The following is a 24,652-nucleotide window of genomic DNA, read 5'->3' on the forward strand; positions in this document are numbered from 1 at the left end:
ATATTTTGGTTTGAGGGGATTCCTCGGACTAAAGCCAAGATATACCATCCGCTGCCTGCGTAACCACAGAGCAACAGTCGAACGGTAAAATGATTTATCATCGTCGAAGGTTGTTGGGCATTTGGGGTCCTTGGGCTCCGATAAACCGTGCCGGATTGCCAAAACACTCCAACGGGGCTATTCCACATCGATGCAAATGAAAAATGCTAAAAATTGATTAATGGAACAGAATCGCAATTTTGCAAATGCCGTTTCAAATTTAGCTCACTTTAATAAGTCCATCTTTAAAGGAAACTACACAAGTGATCAATCGAAAAAAGTCTCAGATTGGATTGGTCGGACACGAGGTCCTGTTAAATCACCATTCTAGCCTTCAGCAGTGCGAAGCTCACCATTTTGACAAACTTTTAAAGATTATTCATAGTGTATTAAACTCTAAGTATAGATCAATATTGGTTCGATTATCCCCAGCAAAGTCGTCACTGTGGGCAGCATGGCTTTGGAAAGGATTCCGTTCCTTCCCAAAGCAGGGCCCATAATCGAGGGAGCGCAAGCGCTCGGAAAACAGAATCGCCACTCGGGTTTTGAAGGTCCGACACCCAAAGAACCGTATTTCAAAGCACTTGCCGTTTTTGTTTTAAAAAAGTGAAAGAACCAGTCCGTCATAACCATATCTGGGTTCGGAAGCCAGGTTACGAGAGGGGAAGGGTTTTAAGACACCCCTCTCGCCCAATCCGGAGATCGGTCTCTACTTGAGCATTTTGTGAAAATATTTGCGATTCTGTTTGATTAATCAATTCTTTAGCCAATTAGGGGTGGGGAACAGTTTAATGGGGATTAAAATTATAACACGATTTGAAAGATGTAATTAATAGCATGGATGCGAAAGCAGTTAGTATAGGATGAAAACAGACTCCTGTGGAAGTTTAAACAGACTGGAAGGCTGCTGTTTTAGAGTGACGTGTGCAGGTGGAAACCAGCCTGCACTGATCAAGTCACTGCATGCTGATCACACCTGCGCGCGCTACTACAAGACCTGCGCACGCCAGTAAGCCTAAGCCCACAGCTCTTATTTTCAAACCCTCTGGGCTTTAAAAGGATCAGTGCACACCTAGGACAAACCAAACAGTTATAATATACAATTTAAAGGCTGAAAAGCCCTACAAATGAACAAAATACCCCATAAACCGTGTGGGGACAAAACAACGGCCTAAGGCCAAGTTACCCAAGCAAGGCCACTCATTGATCAAAGACAGATTGGCGCGCAAGTATGGCGCTCCGGCGCGTGCATGTCTAAACCCTTTAACCAATGTTTGGTTTACATGTTTCTGGGTTCTGGTACATGTCCAGGAAGATCCCAGAGGTACTCCATAGCAGCACGTATGCATACTGAAATATAGCTAACAATTCTAACAAAGGAAAGCAGTAAACCGGTTATTTACATGCTCGCAGTGATTTATATACAAAGAAATGCATAAAACAGCAAGACACTAATCCCCACGCGGACCTGTGCGGGCAGCAGCAGAGTGGCGTGCGCGTGCTGTGGACTGGCGCGTGTTGGTTCCTACCAGGACGATTTTTTAAACCCTACTAGCATTAGGGACACAACTGGTATTGATTACCAGCCTTGGCCCTACCAACCCCCCTCAGGGATCAGAACAGAAAACAGTAGGTATGCTATACCTAGATTGAGTTTGAAAGAGTGCTTGAGCTTTTGAGGTTTGAGGCTTGATTGAGGTTGAAGAACAAGCTATGTTCTTGAGGGAGTATGAGTGATTGAAGAAACAAGGGTGGGTGTAACCCTTTTGAAATTTGTATCTCTTTTTTTTTTTTGAACCCTTTTAATAGAAGAACCATGTGGGTTATATATAGGGAGAGAAAGAGGTAGATAGTGCAAAGAGAGGAGCTCAGCCAGTCCACGAGGCTGGCTGTCACGCCCTCGATTTTCAGCTAAAATAATAATATATTTTCCACAGCAAAAGTCTTCCTCTCAAACTATATTTACCCTTGACTGTCATGCCAATCCAAATAAAGAATCAAAGTCTCTTCTTCTTCTCTCTAAAAATTTTTTTTTTTTTACATAAAGTCTCCTAAACGTTTATAATTAAATGAGTTCCATAATGATCAAGGAGAGGAATTTACACATAGCTTTACATATATTCTCATCAAAAGGTACAACTCTCCATTGCGAGTAAAGTACACAACATGAATTTGACTAGATGATAAACACTTCTTTTATGATACCAATGAAGCTCTCAAGAGACGTTTCAATGTGCACTCCATGCAATCCAAGCTAAGTGCCATGGCGAGTACCTGAAAGGATAGGGTGAGCTACACTAGCTCGTAGAGATATCCATACCTAAATTGCATGCAGAAGTGAAGATAGATCACAAGGGAAAACATTTTCCAAAAGCGTACTTGTTTTGTCAAAAGTGAAGCTCAAAATGTCATACTCACGCTGGAAAATATTTAACTCCATTTCTCAAACACCAACACTCTCACCCACACACACACCAATATTCTTAAAAATCTCAGCTTACCGCTACGGCATTACCCAACCCAATCCCTGCTTTTTCATTTTCCATTTCAATGATCTAAAGATTAGTCTGAGTTCTTTAACAAAATGTTTTCACTTCCTTTTCTCATACAACCAACCAACCTCTCACCAAAAATATACACACTAGGCATGTAGAGCTAGAACATAAGGTAAGCAATGACAAGTCGAACAATACCGCACCTCAACAACAAGGAAACTCATCCGTCAATCCCAAATCAAACTTCAAATCTCAACATCTAGCAAAACTCCTCCACATTAAGATTTCCCTTATAAGTCTGACAAGCAAATACCATACATGAAACTCTCACAATGCATCACACCACGAGGCACCACTTATACATTCACACAGAACTGCCCATCACACATCAGGAGAACAAGCCACAAGGATTTGGCAGTCTAAAGGGAAAAATAAAAGAAAACATGTATTGACACATTAGACATTCCAAGTTACCAACTCAAACTGACATTTTCAACCTTAGTTTGATAATAAATAATAACAAGATTCTCCGTTTCACCATGTCACGTGTTTCGATTTTATTTCCGGGCATTAAGGACCCCATACGTCCTATGTTCATTTCGGCATCACACCTTTCGGTAGATCCGTGGCTTTCTTGTGCACTTCCGGGCACTAGGGACCCCCGTGCGTCCACTAAAATCCTTTCGTTCAATTCCGGGCTTTTGGGACCCCCGTGCGTCCACTAAAATCCTTTTGATTCAATTCCGGGCTTTTAGGACCCCCGTGCGTCCACTAAAATCTTTTGATTCAATTCCGGGCTTTTAGGACCCCCGTGCGTCCACTAAAATCCTTTTGATTCAATTCCGGGCTTTTAGGACCCCCGTGCGTCCACTAAAATCTTTTGAATCAATTCCGGGCTTTTAGGACCCCCGTGCGTCCACTAAAATCCTTTGAATCAATTCCGGGCTTTTAGGACCCCCGTACGTCCCATGTTCGGCATCACACCTTACGGTGGATCCGTGGCTTTCATTATCGTTCAATTAGTGTCACATATTCTCACTAACAAGCAATCTCTTTATCCACCGTTTCTCTAATCCCCACACATAGCAAAACACATCTCTCACACCAATACTTAGATTCAGTTACACGTAAATAATCTTGTCTTCATCATTTCAATAAAGAAAGCACAAAAACCCACATCCTTCACATTGTAAATCAACCATTTATTTCACATCTCATATTACCACCTAATAGACCCCCTTTGTGACATCTCCATTAAGAGTCTAATTCGCAAATACTTATAACGATCCTCATCTTTGTAGTACCCATCAATGCTTAACAACCATGCACTCATGCCAAGTGATTCACCAAATCCTGTTTAACTCACTGCAAGTATCCTGCAAGCCCAGAGACTCAATCTCATGGAAAGACATCGAATAATTTACACATCGCGTCAAACATTCTACAACTGAATTTATCATCGATCGTATCATCCATCTAATCCATTTTCTATTCCAATCGTTTACAAGTATTTTAACCCTTATGCTCACTAGTTCTCATATCCCAATTAAACAACATGAATTCCAGGGCGACACTTAAACAATTGAAAAGTAGACTTCTTCTTCTTTGAATCCATAGGTCATACATCAAAAACAGAGTTCGGGTAACCTAACTACGGCCTTGCGATTATAGCTTCAACATAACAGTAAAAACTGGTGCAAGGCAGAATTTAGGTCAACTTTGGGTGCAAATCTGTTATCGCTCGGACATACCCATGATGCATGGGATGTATCGTTGGAAAACCCTATGTGTCTAGTTTCTAACAAAACAGACGGTGCATCATTTCAAGTCCCGAGCTAGGAGTTATGGCCATTTTACCAAAGTCTACCTGTGCTGTCAGATTCTACGCGGAAATAAGTAAAATTGATTGAAAAATCATAACTCTTCCAACTTAAACCCAAAAATATTGAAACCAACGCCAAAAGTAGCACCACTACAAGCCCTACACTCAGTAAAAATCCCAGGTTCAGAAACAAGAGGAGATTAACCCAACAATCAAAAGAAATACAGATTCGCAACCATTTTCGCCCTAGTCGACCAACCCTACTTTAGAAATTCACCAAAAATTGTATACTTGACCAAATTACTTGATTCCAACACCAATCTCTTCTTAACTTAAATATGCAACTCCTGTAAAAGACCCAAAGCCACCCAAAGTGTTCATCATGCCCAGAAATTTAAAAGAAGACAGCCTCGCACAGATTCGTACATCCAGCAAACAGTCAGCATTCAAAAATTCATAACTAATTGTGTGATTATCGGTTTTGCATGATCTTGGTACCGAAATCTTCGTATTGAAACGTACTTTAACTGTTATGAAGATACCAAAAATTAATTCCTAGCAGAAGGGCTCCCAAAAGACAGATTACCAAAACCCACGAAATTTTCAGCATGCTCAAGATTTATTCAAGACTCAAAATAGATAATCAAACTTGATTCTTGTACATCCAACTAACACTTAAACATGTAAAGAAAGGTAGGAGATCCCTACCTCGAGGGTTAGAAGCACGCCCGAACATGGAGGAAACTTCGAAGTGCTCCGATCGTGAATTTTCTTCGATGGATAGGAAGCTCTCGTCGCGTAGAACAACTTTAGTACTTGGGATTTTTCAAAAGTCTCACTCGTGATCGATGAAATCGAAGAGAGAAGGTGAGAGAGGTGAGAGCCGAGAGAGACGCCGGAGAAGAAGAAAAGAAAGGAAAGGAAAAGAGAGAAAATAATCTCCTGCTCCCCTTTTTTTTTGACTTATATAGCACAAATAACACTCACACCCTTTCACTCCTATTGTATCACGCCAACTCCCACAACTTCCAAGTCATCTCACATTGACCCAACTCATATCCACATTGTTATACATACTTTGATAATCCAAATACATATTAAACATTTAAAATTTAAGAAAATAATTATGGGTCTCTACATCCTACCCTCCTTAAAGAAATTTCGTCCTCGAAATATATAACCAAGTCAACAAGTCGTGAAACAACTGAATTACACAACACAACCGTCACAACAAACAGCACAACATCAGGGAAGGTTCAATAAGTTAACCACCATGAAATCTAGATTCAAGAAACCTACACCGATCACTATAAAATCAAGTCCGAATATTTCCCTCCATTTCATCTCTCGTTATCCACATATAGAGTCCTCTTTCTCTTCCCTTGTAGCTCAAATCCTCACATTAGAACAACTCCATCATGTTTCCTCATAATCAAGCGTTCCTTTCAAGGCTTAATCCTAAGTTCAACATTCTTCATGGCGTAGTGTCAACATGACATTAAACTCTATCATACTCTCACACGAGTTCTTATTAATCAAATAACATCATCAAGCCATGTCATTGCATCTCCAAATTTCAGGAACACATATACCAACTCAATCTCATGAAGGAAAGTATGGCAATTTTAAAGGATTTAATCATTTTGTTTCACTGTTCTTAATTCTCAATAGGATACAAAGACACTTACTTACAGAAGACTAGTAAGCAGAGTGACTTAGACATGCATAGTCTGCACAACAGTATAAAATTGTCAAAGAGATACAAATCTTTAACTATAGTTTCACATGATCTATCCTTGTTTAGTTCCATGGCAGAAGGTAAATCCTTTTCTTTTACCTTGTTCAAAGAGCTTCTATTCTAGGTATTCAATCATGAAGTCACGGTGGCCAGCCGCACTTCAAACTGAATATCCGGAAGTAGATCCTCAAGTCCAAAAAAAAAATGAGTTCCACATAGCAGTCAACATATCACTTATTATGCACGTATTGGATACCCCATCAATTCAAGTTTTACCACTTAGGACAACACAAAATAGACACCAAACAGAATGGTGCAAAACATGGGCAAATACTTAAAGCAAACATCAATAGATAACTTTCTACAAATATACATATTCTTAAAATATACAATTTCCAACTACTACAACAGTTAGAGAAGAGAAACTGGTAAACTACCATCAACCATCACATCGCACAAGATCTAGAAGGCTCACACATACCCCAACTCATGGTTCTAGGAAGTCCAAAAGTAATCAAGTTCATTTCAGTCTCGTAACATCTTACACAATTTCTATCCATTACATCGATCTCAACACAAGTCAACAAGTCCATATAGCCCTACACAAATGCAATGGCAATGCCACGTAAACAGGTGAAAGCTATTCAAGTACACACACACCATTCATGCCCCAATGCAACTGCTAGACCCATGAGACTAAGTGTCTCCCCACGGTCCTAAAGTATTCTAAACCTATGCTCTGATACCAAGTTGTCACGCCCTCGATTTTCAGCTAAAATAATAATATATTTTCCACAGCAAAAGTCTTCCTCTCAAACTATATTTACCCTTGACTGTCATGCCAATCCAAATAAAGAATCAAAGTCTCTTCTTCTTCTCTCTAAAAATTTTTTTTTTTTTACATAAAGTCTCCTAAACGTTTATAATTAAATGAGTTCCATAATGATCAAGGAGAGGAATTTACACATAGCTTTACATATATTCTCATCAAAAGGTACAACTCTCCATTGCGAGTAAAGTACACAACATGAATTTGACTAGATGATAAACACTTCTTTTATGATACCAATGAAGCTCTCAAGAGACGTTTCAATGTGCACTCCATGCAATCCAAGCTAAGTGCCATGGCGAGTACCTGAAAGGATAGGGTGAGCTACACTAGCTCGTAGAGATATCCATACCTAAATTGCATGCAGAAGTGAAGATAGATCACAAGGGAAAACATTTTCCAAAAGCGTACTTGTTTTGTCAAAAGTGAAGCTCAAAATGTCATACTCACGCTGGAAAATATTTAACTCCATTTCTCAAACACCAACACTCTCACCCACACACACACCAATATTCTTAAAAATCTCAGCTTACCGCTACGGCATTACCCAACCCAATCCCTGCTTTTTCATTTTCCATTTCAATGATCTAAAGATTAGTCTGAGTTCTTTAACAAAATGTTTTCACTTCCTTTTCTCATACAACCAACCAACCTCTCACCAAAAATATACACACTAGGCATGTAGAGCTAGAACATAAGGTAAGCAATGACAAGTCGAACAATACCGCACCTCAACAACAAGGAAACTCATCCGTCAATCCCAAATCAAACTTCAAATCTCAACATCTAGCAAAACTCCTCCACATTAAGATTTCCCTTATAAGTCTGACAAGCAAATACCATACATGAAACTCTCACAATGCATCACACCACGAGGCACCACTTATACATTCACACAGAACTGCCCATCACACATCAGGAGAACAAGCCACAAGGATTTGGCAGTCTAAAGGGAAAAATAAAAGAAAACATGTATTGACACATTAGACATTCCAAGTTACCAACTCAAACTGACATTTTCAACCTTAGTTTGATAATAAATAATAACAAGATTCTCCGTTTCACCATGTCACGTGTTTCGATTTTATTTCCGGGCATTAAGGACCCCATACGTCCTATGTTCATTTCGGCATCACACCTTTCGGTAGATCCGTGGCTTTCTTGTGCACTTCCGGGCACTAGGGACCCCCGTGCGTCCACTAAAATCCTTTCGTTCAATTCCGGGCTTTTGGGACCCCCGTGCGTCCACTAAAATCCTTTTGATTCAATTCCGGGCTTTTAGGACCCCCGTGCGTCCACTAAAATCTTTTGATTCAATTCCGGGCTTTTAGGACCCCCGTGCGTCCACTAAAATCCTTTTGATTCAATTCCGGGCTTTTAGGACCCCCGTGCGTCCACTAAAATCTTTTGAATCAATTCCGGGCTTTTAGGACCCCCGTGCGTCCACTAAAATCCTTTGAATCAATTCCGGGCTTTTAGGACCCCCGTACGTCCCATGTTCGGCATCACACCTTACGGTGGATCCGTGGCTTTCATTATCGTTCAATTAGTGTCACATATTCTCACTAACAAGCAATCTCTTTATCCACCGTTTCTCTAATCCCCACACATAGCAAAACACATCTCTCACACCAATACTTAGATTCAGTTACACGTAAATAATCTTGTCTTCATCATTTCAATAAAGAAAGCACAAAAACCCACATCCTTCACATTGTAAATCAACCATTTATTTCACATCTCATATTACCACCTAATAGACCCCCTTTGTGACATCTCCATTAAGAGTCTAATTCGCAAATACTTATAACGATCCTCATCTTTGTAGTACCCATCAATGCTTAACAACCATGCACTCATGCCAAGTGATTCACCAAATCCTGTTTAACTCACTGCAAGTATCCTGCAAGCCCAGAGACTCAATCTCATGGAAAGACATCGAATAATTTACACATCGCGTCAAACATTCTACAACTGAATTTATCATCGATCGTATCATCCATCTAATCCATTTTCTATTCCAATCGTTTACAAGTATTTTAACCCTTATGCTCACTAGTTCTCATATCCCAATTAAACAACATGAATTCCAGGGCGACACTTAAACAATTGAAAAGTAGACTTCTTCTTCTTTGAATCCATAGGTCATACATCAAAAACAGAGTTCGGGTAACCTAACTACGGCCTTGCGATTATAGCTTCAACATAACAGTAAAAACTGGTGCAAGGCAGAATTTAGGTCAACTTTGGGTGCAAATCTGTTATCGCTCGGACATACCCATGATGCATGGGATGTATCGTTGGAAAACCCTATGTGTCTAGTTTCTAACAAAACAGACGGTGCATCATTTCAAGTCCCGAGCTAGGAGTTATGGCCATTTTACCAAAGTCTACCTGTGCTGTCAGATTCTACGCGGAAATAAGTAAAATTGATTGAAAAATCATAACTCTTCCAACTTAAACCCAAAAATATTGAAACCAACGCCAAAAGTAGCACCACTACAAGCCCTACACTCAGTAAAAATCCCAGGTTCAGAAACAAGAGGAGATTAACCCAACAATCAAAAGAAATACAGATTCGCAACCATTTTCGCCCTAGTCGACCAACCCTACTTTAGAAATTCACCAAAAATTGTATACTTGACCAAATTACTTGATTCCAACACCAATCTCTTCTTAACTTAAATATGCAACTCCTGTAAAAGACCCAAAGCCACCCAAAGTGTTCATCATGCCCAGAAATTTAAAAGAAGACAGCCTCGCACAGATTCGTACATCCAGCAAACAGTCAGCATTCAAAAATTCATAACTAATTGTGTGATTATCGGTTTTGCATGATCTTGGTACCGAAATCTTCGTATTGAAACGTACTTTAACTGTTATGAAGATACCAAAAATTAATTCCTAGCAGAAGGGCTCCCAAAAGACAGATTACCAAAACCCACGAAATTTTCAGCATGCTCAAGATTTATTCAAGACTCAAAATAGATAATCAAACTTGATTCTTGTACATCCAACTAACACTTAAACATGTAAAGAAAGGTAGGAGATCCCTACCTCGAGGGTTAGAAGCACGCCCGAACATGGAGGAAACTTCGAAGTGCTCCGATCGTGAATTTTCTTCGATGGATAGGAAGCTCTCGTCGCGTAGAACAACTTTAGTACTTGGGATTTTTCAAAAGTCTCACTCGTGATCGATGAAATCGAAGAGAGAAGGTGAGAGAGGTGAGAGCCGAGAGAGACGCCGGAGAAGAAGAAAAGAAAGGAAAGGAAAAGAGAGAAAATAATCTCCTGCTCCCCTTTTTTTTTGACTTATATAGCACAAATAACACTCACACCCTTTCACTCCTATTGTATCACGCCAACTCCCACAACTTCCAAGTCATCTCACATTGACCCAACTCATATCCACATTGTTATACATACTTTGATAATCCAAATACATATTAAACATTTAAAATTTAAGAAAATAATTATGGGTCTCTACACTGGCTGAGGGTTACTTGGTAGTTAAGCTTACCAACCCATAAAGGTGATGAGGACAGGCATTGACCGGCGCGTGCGTGTTGCGCCCTGATGCGCGTGGGTCAACGGCCAAGTTTTGACTGTTGACCACACCTGGCAGCTTAACCCTCGCGCACGGGTTTGGGAGCAGCGCGTGCGTGTACCACCTACTCACGCGTTGGTCAACGGTCAAGCTTTGACCATTGACCAACACCCGTCAAGTTGATCTGCGCGTGCTGTCTTCAAATCAACGCGCGTCAATAGGGTTTTTGGCTTTTGAAGTGGCTTAGGCTTGGTAAGGTACAAGAGTGTGTCAAACAGTACTAAAAGCTCAAACACACGACATTCCCGTGGTATTCTTGATCTGTTTCATCATCGGAGAATCAAAAACAGAAAATACATTAATCTAGAAGTCCAAATTGAGGTGTTTACACTTCTCAAGAAACCATATGTTTTCTAGCTCTGGCAAATAACTTAGCCCATCTATTTCCACTATCGCCATATCTCCCTTTGTTTGGAACATGGAGGATGGATAGGGAGATCGAAAATTCTCCCCGCCCATTGTTTGCTTTGAGGAAAAAGAGAATAAAAAATGGCAAAAAGAGGATTACGTACAAAAACAATTTTACTTTCTTTTTTCATGTTAATTATTTTCTCTTTTCTTCCCTCTCTTTCCACAACGTTGCAAACATAGCTTTTTGCTTTTTCGCTTTAGCAAATCTTCTACTAAGGCTCCATTTGTTTTGAGAAAATACATTTTTTGCAAAAATATTTTACCAATTTTTATTATTTAGCTGTCTAATATTGGAATAATTTGTTTTCAAGAAATTGGTTTACATAGACAAGAGGAATTAACTTACGGACCAAAAAACATTAAATTATGTCAGTTAAATCTTAAGGATGAACTAGCTTAATAACCTTGTCTCGTAAAATTTGTGGACCTCAAGCCCTTGGCAACAACTTATTCTTTAGACAACACAAATCTTGTACAGTATAATAAAACCAATCTCTGTTGAAATTTAATTTTAATGTATGCAAACAAATAATGCAAAATAAATTTCATGCAATCATTTTACGTGTAAAATGATTTGAATAAATGCAATTTTGTGTGAAAAATATTTTACATCAAGCCAAACAAAGCCTTAAGAGCAAAAATTTTGCAATCCACATCTTCTTGTAGGAGGAGGCATGGGTTGTACCTTATTTCGGGGTAATTAGAGTGAATATGACGCAATTTAAAAAATAATTATTGGGTGAATAGAACAGAACCTGGAAGGGTCAACTCTGGGCAACCACGAATGAAAAGTTTTCGAAGGGACGTCAAGCCGTTGAATGCTGCTGCTCTTTTGTCAATTGGATTGAACATTTTTAACTTTGGGCACCGATTTATGTCTATCTCTTTGAGGGTTGATTGTAGCACCCATGCTGGCAAACACGTGAACTCAATTTAGCTATTGTGAATAACTCAGCCCAATTATTTCTAGTACTACTACCCTATCTCCCTTTGTTTGGAACGTGGATGATGGAGGGCGGAATCCAAAAATTGTCACGCCAGTTGTTAGTTTGAGGGAACCGAGAAGAAAAATAATAGCAAAATAGAGAACAATTAAGTACAATAAATATATTCCTTCATTTTTCTTGTTAATTAGTTTATCTTGTGTTCCCTCTTTTCCCACAAGTTTCCAAACAAAGCATAGGGGTTCGTTGCTTTTACTCTTTTGCGGATCTTTTAATTTGGACAGAACACAATGTTCGCAAAATATTTTACCAATTTTAGGTGTTTGGTTGCATAAAACTATTTCTTAACAAAAAGTTTTATATCGACAAGAGGATTTAACTTACGGAGCAAAAAATATTAAATTACATCATTTTCTTTTAAGGAAGAATTAACTTACTAATCCCATCTTACAACTTCTGTGGCCTCAGGCCCTTGGCAACATACAACATATTCTTTAGACAACACAAATCTCGTACTTCATATTTTACACAATCTCTGTTGGAACTTTATTTTATGGTATGTAAACGAATAATACAAAATAAATTTCATGCAGCCATTTTAGGGGTATAATGTTTTGAATAAAAGAAAATTTGTGCAAGAAATATCATACCTGAAGACAAACGAGTCCTACAGAGCAAAAGTTTAGCAATTCACATCTTCTTGTATGAGGGATGGGATATACCTTATTTCGTGGTAAATATGATGAATTAGAAGCAATTTAAAAACTAAATACTGAGTGGATAGAAAAGGACCTGGAAGAGTAATCAACTCCAGGCAATCGTAAATCAGAAGTTGTTGAAGGGACACGGAGCCGTTGAATGATGCTTCTGATTCGTCAATTGGCTTGATCGTTTTTAACTTTGAGCATCTGCGTATGTCTATCATCTGGATGGTTGGTTGTAGCACCCCTTCCGGCAAACACGTCAACTCCGTGCAACCATAAATTATAAGTTCTTCTAGGGAGGTTGAGCCCTTGAACGCTGTTTTTGTTTCGTCAATTGGACCCATTAGGTTATAGCAATGATATACTCATTTAAAAGGTACTTCTCAAGAAACCTTATGTTTTCTAGCTCTGGCAAATAACTTAGCCCATCTATTTCCACTATTGCCATATCTCCCTTTGTTTGGAACGTAGAGGATGGAGGGGGAAATCGAAAATTCTCTCTCCCCCATTGTTTGCTTTGAGGAAAAAGAGAATAAAACTTGGCCAAAAAGAAGATTACATACAATAACAATTTTTCTTTCTTTTTTCATGTTAATTATTTTCTCTTTTCTTCCCTTTCTTGACACAATGTTGCAAACATAGCGTTAGGCGTCATTGCTTTTTCTCTTTAGCAAATCTTCTATTAAGGCTCCAATTGTTTTCAGAAAATACATTTTTTGCAAAAATATTTTACCAATTTTTATTATTTGGTTGTCTAAACTTGGAATAATTTTTTTTGAAGAAATTGGTTTATATCCACGAGAGGAATTAACTTACGGAGCAAAAAACATTAAATTATGCCATTTAATCTTAAGGATGAACTAGCTTAATAATCCTGTCTCGTAACATTTGCGGACCTCAAGCCCTTGGCAACAACTTATTCTTTAGACAACACAAATCTTGTACAGTATAATAAAACCAATCTCTGTTGAAACTTAATTTTAATGTGTGCAAACATATAATGCAAAATAAATTTCATGCAATCATTTTACAGGTAAAATGATTTGAATGAATGCAATTTTGTGTGAAAAATATTTTACATCAAGCCAAACAAAGCCTTAAGAGCAAAACTTTTGCAATCCACATTTTCTTGACTGAGGAGGTTTGGGTTGTACCTTATTTCGGGGTAGTTATCATTAATAAGACGCAATTTAAAAAGTAATTGTTGGGTGAATAGAACAGAACCTGGAAGGGTCAACTCTGGGCAACCACGAATGAAAAGTTTTCGAAGCGACGTCAAGCCATTGAATGCTGCTGCTCTTTCGTCAATTGGATTGAACATTTTTAACTTCGGGCACCGGTTTATGTCTATCTCTTTGAGGGTTGGCTGTAGCACCCATGCTGGCAAACACGTGAACTCAATTTAGCTATTGTGAATAACTCAGCCCATTTATTTCTAGTACTATTGCCCTATCTCCCTTTGTTTGGAACGTGGATGATGGAGGGCAGAGTCCAAAAATTGTCTCGCCACTTGTTGGTTTGGTTTGAGGGAACAGAGAAGAAAAATAATAGCAAAATAGAGAACAATTAAGTACAATAAATATTTTCCTTCATTTTTCTTGTTAATTAGTTTATCTTGACTTCCCTCTTTTCCCACAAGGTTCCAAACAAAGCATAGGGATTCATTGCTTTTACTCTTTTGCGAATCTTTTTATTTGGACAGAATACAATGTTTGCAAAATATTTTACCAATTTTAGGTGTTTGGTTGCATAAACTTGCACAAAACTATTTCTTAACAAAAAGTTTTATATCGACAAGAGGAATTAACTTACGGAGCAAAAAATAATAAGTTTCATCATTTTCACTTAAGGAAGAACTAACTTACTAATCCCATCTTATAACCTCAGTGGACCTCAGGCCCTTGGCAACAATTTATTCTTTAGACAACACAAATCTCGTACTTCATAGTTTACACAATCTCTGTTGGAACTTTATTTTATGGTGTGCAAACGAGTAATACAAAATAAATTGTTCGGAATGCCTTGTATCCTTTAGTCCTACATTGGTTAATTATGTTGTTTCCGTTTTTGTAGCCTATTATAAATAGGGCTTTTGGGGAACTTCTAAAGTATCTTTTGATCTATCATATTGTGACCTTTTCTAGAGTTACGGATTATAGCTGGCTCTTTGTATCTCTTCTTCACGTTGGTTAGTGAATCCTCTCTCTCCTCGCCCGTGGACGTACCCATCTTGGGAACCACATATATCTTGTGTCTTTATGATTTCTTGTTTAGTTTTCAATTTCTCGCTCTTAACTTGCATTCATAGCGTTCGTTACAACAAACTGGTATCAGAGCACTAGGTTTCAAAAACTAGGGTTTCGTTTCTGATTGTGGCTATGGCGGTTAAATTCGAGATTGCGAAATTTGATGTGCAAAGCAGCAGTTTCAGTCTTTGGAGAGTAAAGATGAAGGCTCTGTTAACCCAACAAGGATTGCACAAGGCTTGGCCTTTTAAGTGGATATGGGTCATTCAATATATATTGGGCCCCAATGATGTGGTGGACTCTTTGCCGTTACTCCCATACAAATTGGGCCTTGAGCACACAGTGGCAGGTCGATGCATTGGACGAACTCCCAATAAATGGTATCAAAGCTCTGAGTTCTATTCAGTTGAGTCTGGCAGATGACGTTCTTCGCGAGGTGGAAGAAGAAACTTCAGTAGCAAGAATTTGGCTGAAGTTGGAAGGCATATATATGACGAAGTCGCTCACCAACAGGTTATACCTCAAACGTCTTTATACTTTTTGTATGTGAGAAGGTATACCTGTTAAGGATCATTTAGACGAGTTCAATCGTATTATTATGGATCTGAAACATATTGATAGTAAAATTGAGGATGAGGACCAAGCCCTAATTTTATTATGCTCTTTACCACTTTCGTATGAGCACTTTGTTACAACCCTATTGTATGGCAAAGACACGATATCCATGGAAGATGTTAAGGCAAGCCTATATTCGAAGGAATTGAGGAAAAAAGTGTCATGTGAGGGTGATACACATGCGGAGGGTTTGTTTGTTAAGGGAAGAACAACATAAAGGGTGGAGTCGAGTTATAGGGGAAGATCCAGGTCATCAGGTAAAAAGAAGGGAAAGTGCAATCATTGCAAGAAACTCGGGCACTGGAAAAGTGACTATTTAAAACTCAAGGAGAAGGAAAAAGAAGACCAAAAAAGGGGTAAAGTAATTGCTGGAATTGCTAAAAGTTCAAATGAGTCAGATAACGTGTTATCAGTTATAGAGGGCGATTCTCGCTCTAAGACCGAGTGGGTTCTAGATTTTGGATGTTCATACCACATGTGTCCGCATAGAGAGTGGTTTTCTACTTATGAGGCGGTCAATGGTGGTACAGTTTTGATGGGCAACAACATGGCCTGTAAGACTGTTGGTTCAAGAACGATTCAGCTTAGGATGCATGACATTATTGTTAGGACTTTATCTGAGGTTCGACATGTTCCGGATTTGAAGAAAAATCTTATCTCCCTAGGTGCTCTTGATTCTCAGGGTTGCAAATTCCTCGGTGAAGGTGGAGTTTTGAAAGTCTCGAAGGGTGCATTGGTACTGATGAAGGGTCAGAAGCGTGGTAACCTCTATACATTCCAGGGCAGTACAGTTTTAGGTGCTACAGCAACGGTTGCTTCATCCAAGATTTCAGATTCAGACTTGACTCCTTTGTGGCATATGCGCCTTGGGCATATGAGCGAGAGGGGGGATGACAGTTTTGAGCAAACAGGGTTTGCTATGTGGCCAGAAAACTGAGAAGCTGGATTTCTGTGAGCATTGTGTCTACGGCAAGCAGTGCAGGGTAAAATTCAGTACAGTTGGTCATCGCACCAAAGGCACGGTGGATTATTTTCACTCGGATCTTTGGGGTCCCGCCAAGGTAACTTCTAAAGGTGGTTTTCGATATTTTATGAGTATTATCGATGATCTCTCTCGTAAGGTTTGGGTGTATATGTCGAAACATAAGAGTGACGCCTTTAATACATTCAAACAGTTTAAAACTTCGATTAAGAATCAGACTGGTAAGAAAATAAAACGTTTGAGAACTGACAATGGTATGGAGTTTTGTCTTGGCCAGTTTGATAGATTTTGTAGTGATGAGGGCATTGTGAGGCATCACACAGTGAGAAAAACCCCTCAGTAGAATGGTGTGGCTAAACATATGAACAGGACTCTTTTGGAGAAGGCATGTTGTATGTTGTCCAATTCCAGATTGGGCAAAGAATTTTGGGCTGAAGCCGTTTCCACAACATGCTATTTGGTGAACAGGTCTCCGTCGATTGTTATTGTGTAAGACTCCTTTTGAGGTATGGTCAGGTCATCAAGCTGATTATTCTATGCTGCGTGTGTTTGGGTGTCCAGCTTATGCTCATGTGAATGAGGGTAAGTTAGAATCACAGGCCAAGAAGTGTATTTTCTTGGGTTATCAAGCAGGTGTGAAAGGGTACAGATTGTGGTGCCCTGAAGATTCAAAGTTTTTGATCAGTAGAGATGTTACTTTTGATGTAAACGTTATGATTAAGGGGTCTAAGCAGGTTGATGATACAGTTCAGGAGCAGAGTGTTCCAAAGCAAGTGGAGTTTTTGAGTGAATCTTCCGACTCAAGGAAGAAGCACATTGAGAAGCCAATTGAAGAGGAGTTCAAGAGTTCAGGCACAAAGGTTGATGCGTTAGTTGAGCAACCATGCACTATTGCTAAAGACAGGCCAAGTAGGGAGATTCGGCCTCTTAAAAGGTATTCGGCTTATTCTGAAATGGTGGCCTATGCTTTATGAGTTGCTGAAATAGTTGAGTATGAGGAGCCTTCAAGCTATACGGAAGCTGTTTTGAGCGCTGAGTCTGCACAGTGGTTTGTTGTTATGAATGAGGAGATTGGGTCTATTCAAAAGAATCAAACATGGGAGTTAGTAGAACCGCTGAAAGGGAAGAGGATTGTTGGGTGCAAGTGGGTCTTCAAGCGCAAACCAGGTATTCCAGAGGTAGAAGATGCTCGGTTCAAAGCTCGGCCAGTGGCGAAAGGATACAGCCAAAAGGAGGGTGTTGTACAATGAGGTATTTTCACCAGTTGTAAAACATAGTTCCATTCGCACTTTACTTGCTATTGTTGCATGTTATGATCTTGAGTTAGAACAACTTGATGTCAAAATTGCGTTTTTGCATGGCAAGCTTGAGGAACAGATTTGCATGCGTCAGCCTGAGGGATTTGTTGTTTCTAGTAAGGAGGATCACGTTTGTTTACTTCGTAAGTCTTTATATGGCATCAAACAATCCCCTAGGCAGTGGTTTAATACTTTTATGATAAGCCAATCATATTCAAGAAGTGAGTATGATAGTTGTGTGTATTTTCGAAAACTTCCAGATGGTTCATTTGTTTATCTACTGTTGTATGTTGATGATACGGTTATTGCTGCCAAGAGTGTATCAGAAATCAACAGGTTGAAACAACAGTTAGGTGGTGAATTTGAGATGAAAGATTTGGGTGCGGCAAAACGTATTTTGGGTATGGAGATTTGCAGAAATCGAATAGCTGGCAAATTATTTTTGAATCAGAAGTCTTATGTTCTTAAAGTGCTTGAGCACTTTGCCATGCAGAACTCGAAGCCAGTTAGTACCCCTTTGGCAGCACACTTTCGACTTTCAGCTGAGTTGTCACCACAGTGAAAGGACGAGGAGAAGTATATGTCTCAGGTTCCATATTCGTGCGCAGTTGGGAGCCTTATGTATGCCATGGTATGTACTCGTCCTAATATTTCACATGCAGTTAGTGTCGTTAGTCGTTATATGGGGCGTCCAGGAAAGACACATTGGGAGGCTGTGAAATGGATACTACGATATTTGTGCGGACTACAGGTGTTGGTTTATTATTTGGGGTTGCCAATTCTGGTGATCATGCTGTTGGTTATGTTGATTCGGATTTTGCCAGTGACCACGATAAGAGGAGGTCTCTGACAGGTTATGTTTTTACTCTGTCCGGAAGTGCCATTAGTTGGAAAGCTACTTTACAGGCTACAGTCACGCTGTCTACAACAGAAGCGGAGTATATGGCCATTACTGAAGCTATGAATGAGGCATTGTGGATGAGAGGTTTGCATTGTGAGATTGGTCTAACACAGGGTGTGAGTTCAGTATTTTGTGATTCACAGAGTGCTATACATTTGACTAAAAATCTAATGTATTATGAGAGGACCAAGCATATCAATGTCAGGTATCACTTCGTCCGGGATATCATCTCACAGAAGCAAGTTGAGGTGAAGAAAATGGGAACGGCAGATAACCCAACAGATAAGTTGACTAAATTGGTTTCGGTTGCCAAATTCAAGCATTGCTTGGGCTTGCTTGGTATTTGCAGTTGATCGCCCCTCGGGGACATTTGGCGAGTGAGAGGTTAGAAGGGGAGAGCTATATTTGGTGATTTGGTTTAGTAGAATTCAAGTCAAGGTGGAGAATTGTTCGGAATGCCTTGTATTCTTTAGTCCCGCATTGGTTAATTATGTTGATCCCATTTTTGTAGCCTAATATAAATAGGGCATTTGAAGAACTTCTAAAGTATCTTTTGGGCTCTCATATTGTGGTCTTTCTAGAGTTACGGATTATAGCCGGCTCTTTGTATATCTTCTTCACGTTAGTTAGTGAATCCTCTCTCTCCTCACCCGTGGACGTACCCATCTTAGGGAACCATGTATAGCTTGTGTCTTTGTGATTTCTTGTTTAGTTTTCAATTTCTCGTTCTTAGCTTGCATTCATAGCATTCGTTACAACATAAATTTCATGCAGTCATTTTAAGGGTATAATGTTTTGAATAAAAGAAAATTTGTGCAAGAAATATCATACCTCAAGACAAACGAGTCCTACAGAGCAAAAAATTTGCAATTCACATCTTCTTGTATGAGGGATGGGTTGTACCTTATTTCGTGGTGAATATGATGAATTAGAAGCAATATAAAAACTAAATGGTGAGTGGATAGAAAAGGACCTGGAAGGGTTATCAACTCCGGGCAATCGTATATCAGAAGTTGTTGAAGGAACACAGAGCCGTTGAATGCTGCTTCTGATTCGTCAATTTGCTTGAGCGTTTTTAACTTTGGGCATCTGCGTATGTCTATCATCTGGATGGTTGGTTGTAGCACCCCTTCTGGCAAACATGTCAACTCCGTGCAACCATAAATTACAAGTTCTTCTAGGGACGTTGAGCCCTTGAACGCTGTTTTTGTTTCGTCAATTGGACCCATTAGGTTATAGCAATTATATACTCATTTAAAAGGTACTTCTCAAGAAACCTTATGTTTTTTAGCTCTAGCAAATAACTTAGCCCATTTATTTTCACTATTGCCATATCTCCCTTTGTTTGGAACATGGAGGATGGAGGGGGAGATCGAAAATTCTCTCTCGCCCATTGTTTGCTTTGAGGAAAAAGAGAATTAAAAATGGCCAAAAAGAGGATTACAAACAATAACAATTTTTCTTTCTTTTTTCATGTTAATTATTTTCTCTTTTCTTCCCTCTCTTTCCACAAGGTTGCAAACATAGAGTTAGGCTTCATTTCTTTTTCTCTTTAGCAAATCTTCTATTAAGGCTCCATATGTTTTGAGAAAATACATTTTTCGCAAAAATATTTTACCAATTTTTATTATTTGGTTGTCTAAACTTTGAATAATATTTTTTGAAGAAATTGGTTTATATCCACGAGAGGAATTAACTTACGGAGCAAAAAACATTAAATTATGACATTTAATCTTAAGAATGAACTAGCTTAATAATCCTGTCTCGTAACATATGTGGACCTCAAGCCCTTGGAAACAACTTATTCTTTAGACAACACAACTTATTCTTTAGACAACACAAATCTTGTATAGGATGATAAAACCAATCTCTGTTGAAACTTAATTTTAATGTGTGTAAACAAATAATGCGAAATAAATTTCATGCAATCATTTTACAGGTAAAATGATTTGAATAAATGCAATTTTGTGTGAAAAATATATTACATCAAGCCAAACAAAGCCTTAAGAGCAAAACTTTTGCAATCCACATCTTCTTGTATGAGGAGGTATGGGTTGTACCTTATTTCGGGGTAATTATCGTGAATAAGATGCAATTTAAAAAATAATTGTTGGGTGAATAGAAAAGAACCTGGAAAGGTTAACTCTGGGCAACCACGAATGAAAAGTTTTCGAAGGGACGTCAAGCTGTTGAATGCTGCTGCTCTTTTGTCAATTGGATTGAACATTTTTAACTTCAGGCACCGGTTTATGTCTATCTCTTTGAGAGTTGGTTGTAGCACGCATGCTGACAAACACGTGAATTCAATTAATTTAGCTATTGTGAATAACTCATCCCATTTATTTCTAGTACTATTGCCCTATCTCCCATCGTTTGGAACGTGGATGATGGAGGGCGGAGTCCAAAAATTGTCTCGCCACTTGTTGGTTTGAGGGAACAGAGAAGAAAAATAATAGCAAAATAGAGAACAATTAAGTACAATAAATATTTTCCTTCATTTTTCTTGTTAATTAGTTTATCTTGACTTCCCTCTTTTCCCACAAGGTTCCAAACAAAGCATAGGGGTTCATTGCTTTTACTCTTTTGCGGATCTTTTTATTTGGACTGAATACAATGTTCGCAAAATATTTTACCTATTTTAGGTGTTTGGTGGCATAAACTTGCATAAAACTATTTCTTAACAAAAAGTTTTATATCGACAAGTGGAATTATATTACGGAGCAAAAAATATTAAATTACATCATTTTCTTTTAAGAAAGAACTAACTTACTAATCCCATCTTATAACCTCTGTGGACCCCTGGCCCTTGGCAACAACTTATTTTTTAGACAACACAAATCTCGTACTTCATATTTTACACGATCTCTGTTGGAACTTTATTTTATGGTGCGCAAACGAATAATACAAAATAAATTTCATGCAGTTATTTTAAGGGTATAATGTTTTGAATAAAAGAAAATTTGTGCAAGAAATATCATACTTCAAGAGAAACGAGTCCTACAGAACAAAAGTTTTGCAATTCACATCTTCTTGTATGAGGGATGGGTTGTACCTTATTTCGTGGTAAATATGATGAATTAGAAGCAATTTAAAAACTAAATGGTGAGTGGATAGAAAAGGACCTGGAAGGGTTATCAACTCCGGGCAATCGTAAATCAGAAGTTGTTGAAGGGCCACGGAGCCGTTGAATGCTGCTTCTGATTCGTCAATTGGCTTGAGCGTTTTTAACTTTGGGCATCTGCGTATGTCTATCGTCTGGATGGCTGGTTGTAGCACCCCTTCTAGCAAACACATCAACTCCTTATTTAGCTTTGGCAAATAAATCAACCCATCTACTTCCACTAATGCCATATCTCTCTTTGTTTGGAACGTGGAGGATAATGGGGGGAGTTCATAAGTTCTCTCTCGCCCCTTGTTCGGTTTGACGAAAAAGTGTAGAAAAAAAAATGGTAAAATATAGTATTAAGTAAAATGAAAATTTTGCTTCATTTTTTGTTGTTAATTATTTTCTCTTCTCTTTCCTCTTTTTCCACAAGGTTTCGAGCAAAGCGTTCAGGGTTCATTGCTTTTTCTCTTTTGTGAAACTTATGTTAAGGCTCTGTTTTTTTTGATAGGCAACAAAATTTTATTCAGAAATCTTGACAAATGGTGCATCAAGATGGGGGAAGGGAAGGAGAATCCAACCAATGATTGGAATAGAAAAATAATAATATATATATATATATATATATATATATATATATATATATATATATATATATATATAGAGTCCCCTTCTCCTAAAGACCACCTTAACTTAATAAAATAAGGACTTCCCTTTCCCGATAGAATTTCGATAATCCAAGCCGCTCAATGTGTTCAGAACGTGATTTTAAGGGTACCCGCGAGAAATCAGCAAAAAAAAATGACCAGAAAGGCTTCATCCGAGCAGTTTTTGTTTGTTTTTTATCGAACGGTTCAAATAAAAACTGCTCGGATGAAGCCCTTCCCGGTCATTTTTTTTGCTGATTCCTCGCGGGTACTCTTAAAATCACGTTCTAAACACATTGAGCGACTCGGATCATCGAAATTCGAATATGAAATGGGAGGAATGGAGAGGTCCTTATTTTAACTAAAATAAGGACCTCCTTATTTGAAAATGACTGTATATATGTATATATATATATATATATATAGGAATTTTCAAGTGAGGAATCCCTCATTTTGTTAAAATGAGGGACTTTCATTTCCCGATCAAATTTTGAAAATCCGATCCGTTCAATATGTGTAGAACGTAATTTTAAGGGTCCTCGCAAGAAATCAGCAAAAAAATGACCGGGAAGGGCGTCATCCGAGCAATTTTTTTTGAACCATTCAATGAAAACTGCTCGGATGAAGCCTTTTCCGGTCATTTTTTTTGCTGATTTCTCACGGGGACCCTTAAAATCACGTTCTGATCACTTTGAGCGGCTCGAATCGTTGAAATTCAATCGGGAAGGGAAGTCCCGCATTTTAATAAAATGAGGAATCCCTCACCGGAACCTAACTCTCTCTCTCTATATATATATATGTCGGTTTGGAAAAAGCCCAAACACTCCCAATATGGGCCAAGCACCATAAAATGCAAACACAAATCAACATATAGGCCTAACCCAAACAGACTAAGCCCCAAATCTAGTCTGCCTACAGCCTCAACCTAAACCCTACCAAGAAACACCAGCCACCAACCGCCGCCTACAGCCAACGCCGCCACCCACACCAGTCAACACACCACCACCAGCAGACGATCCCACCGCTAGAAGCCACTACCACCAGCCACCCCCGCCACCAACACAACACCAAGCGAGATGTTTAGGCAAATATATTTTTCACAAAAATATTTTACCAATTTCTGGTGTTCGGTTGCATAAAATTCTTCTTAAGAAAATGCATTATATCTACAATTGGAATTAACTTACAAAGCAAAAAAAATTAAATTACGTTATTTCATCTTAAGCACGAACTGGCTTACTGATCCCATCATATAACTTTTGTGGACCTCAGGCCCTTGGCAAAAACGTATTCTTTAGACAACACTAATCTCATGCTTTATATTTTACGCAATATTCTCTGTTGGAACTTAATTTTATGGTGTGCAAAGAAATAAAACAAAATAAATATCATGGAATCATTTAACGGATAAATGTTTTGAATAAAAGAAAATTTACGCGCGCAAAAAATATTATACCTGGTGACAAACGAGCTGTTTAGAGCAAAAGTTTTGGAATTGACATCTTATATGAGGAGGGATGGGTTCTACCTTATTTCATGGTAATTATGGTGAGTAAGATGCAATTTGAAAACTAAAAGTTGAGTGGATAGAAAAGGACCTGGAAGGGTTATCAACTCTTGGCAATCATAAATCAGAAGTTGTTGTAGGGACGTTAAGCCATTGAATGCTCCTTCTGTTTTGTCAATTGGATGGAGCGTTATTAACTTTGGGCACCTGCGTATGTCTATCCCCAAGAGGGTTGATTGTAGCACCCCTTCTGGCAAACACGTCAACTCACCGCAGTCGCTAATTGCAAGTTCTTGAAGGGAGTTTGAGCCCTTGAATGCTGCTTTGGTTTTGTCAATTGAACCCATCAGGTTAGTACAATGATATATTCGAACTTCTCAAGAAACCATAGGTTTTCTAGCTGGTATATATTGCAAATAACTCAGCCCATCTATTTCCACTATTGCCATATCTCTCTTTGTTTGGAACGTGCAGGATGAAGTGGGGAGCTTGAACATTCTCTCTCGCTCCTTGTTTGGTTTGAGGGAAAAGGGAACACAAAATGGCTACACAGAGAATTAACTACAATGAAAATTAACCTTATTTTTCTTGTTAATTATTTTCTCTTTTGTTCTCTGTTTTTTCACAAGTTCCAAACAAAGCATTAGGAATTCATTGCTTCTTCGTTTTTGCGAAACTTCTGTTAAGGCTTCATTTGTTTAGATAGAATACATTTTTCGCAAAAATATATTACCACTTTTGGGTGTTTGGATGGATAAAACTTG

At 38.6% G+C, this 24,652-nt stretch overlaps 1 protein-coding gene and 2 long non-coding RNA genes across 18 annotated transcripts in view; all 3 read right to left on the minus strand.

The window, feature by feature from the left end:
- LOC131301970 (putative disease resistance protein RGA3) overlaps positions 1 to 24,652 on the minus strand; it is a 48,702-nt gene that overhangs the window by 21,538 nt on the left and 2,512 nt on the right. For 5 of the 16 annotated variants that reach the window (XM_058328498.1, XM_058328506.1, XM_058328503.1 and 2 more), the window contains exons 2-8: positions 23,980 to 24,207; positions 21,754 to 21,912; positions 20,762 to 20,917; positions 19,605 to 19,832; positions 13,814 to 13,969; positions 12,678 to 12,905; positions 11,697 to 11,852 (exon numbers count right to left, since the gene is read on the minus strand). In XM_058328498.1, the coding sequence (XP_058184481.1) occupies positions 11,697 to 11,852; positions 12,678 to 12,905; positions 13,814 to 13,969; positions 19,605 to 19,832; positions 20,762 to 20,917; positions 21,754 to 21,912; positions 23,980 to 24,207 (1,311 nt within the window). The remainder of the gene's footprint in view (positions 1 to 11,696; positions 11,853 to 12,677; positions 12,906 to 13,813; positions 13,970 to 19,604; positions 19,833 to 20,761; positions 20,918 to 21,753; positions 21,913 to 23,979; positions 24,208 to 24,652) is intronic. The other 11 variants (XM_058328500.1, XM_058328499.1, XM_058328504.1 and 8 more) reach the window with 11 other exon arrangements.
- On the minus strand, positions 2,030 to 6,066 carry LOC131301974 (uncharacterized). Its single transcript, XR_009191492.1, has 2 exons — positions 5,065 to 6,066; positions 2,030 to 2,313 (listed from the first exon to the last, which is right to left on the minus strand). It is a non-coding gene; the product is annotated as an uncharacterized LOC131301974 (long non-coding RNA).
- On the minus strand, positions 6,946 to 11,684 carry LOC131301973 (uncharacterized). Its single transcript, XR_009191491.1, has 2 exons — positions 9,981 to 11,684; positions 6,946 to 7,229 (listed from the first exon to the last, which is right to left on the minus strand). It is a non-coding gene; the product is annotated as an uncharacterized LOC131301973 (long non-coding RNA).

Source organism: Rhododendron vialii, chromosome 9a (assembly GCF_030253575.1).
Source record: "Rhododendron vialii isolate Sample 1 chromosome 9a, ASM3025357v1".
In the NCBI taxonomy this organism is placed as follows: Eukaryota; Viridiplantae; Streptophyta; class Magnoliopsida; order Ericales; family Ericaceae; genus Rhododendron; species Rhododendron vialii.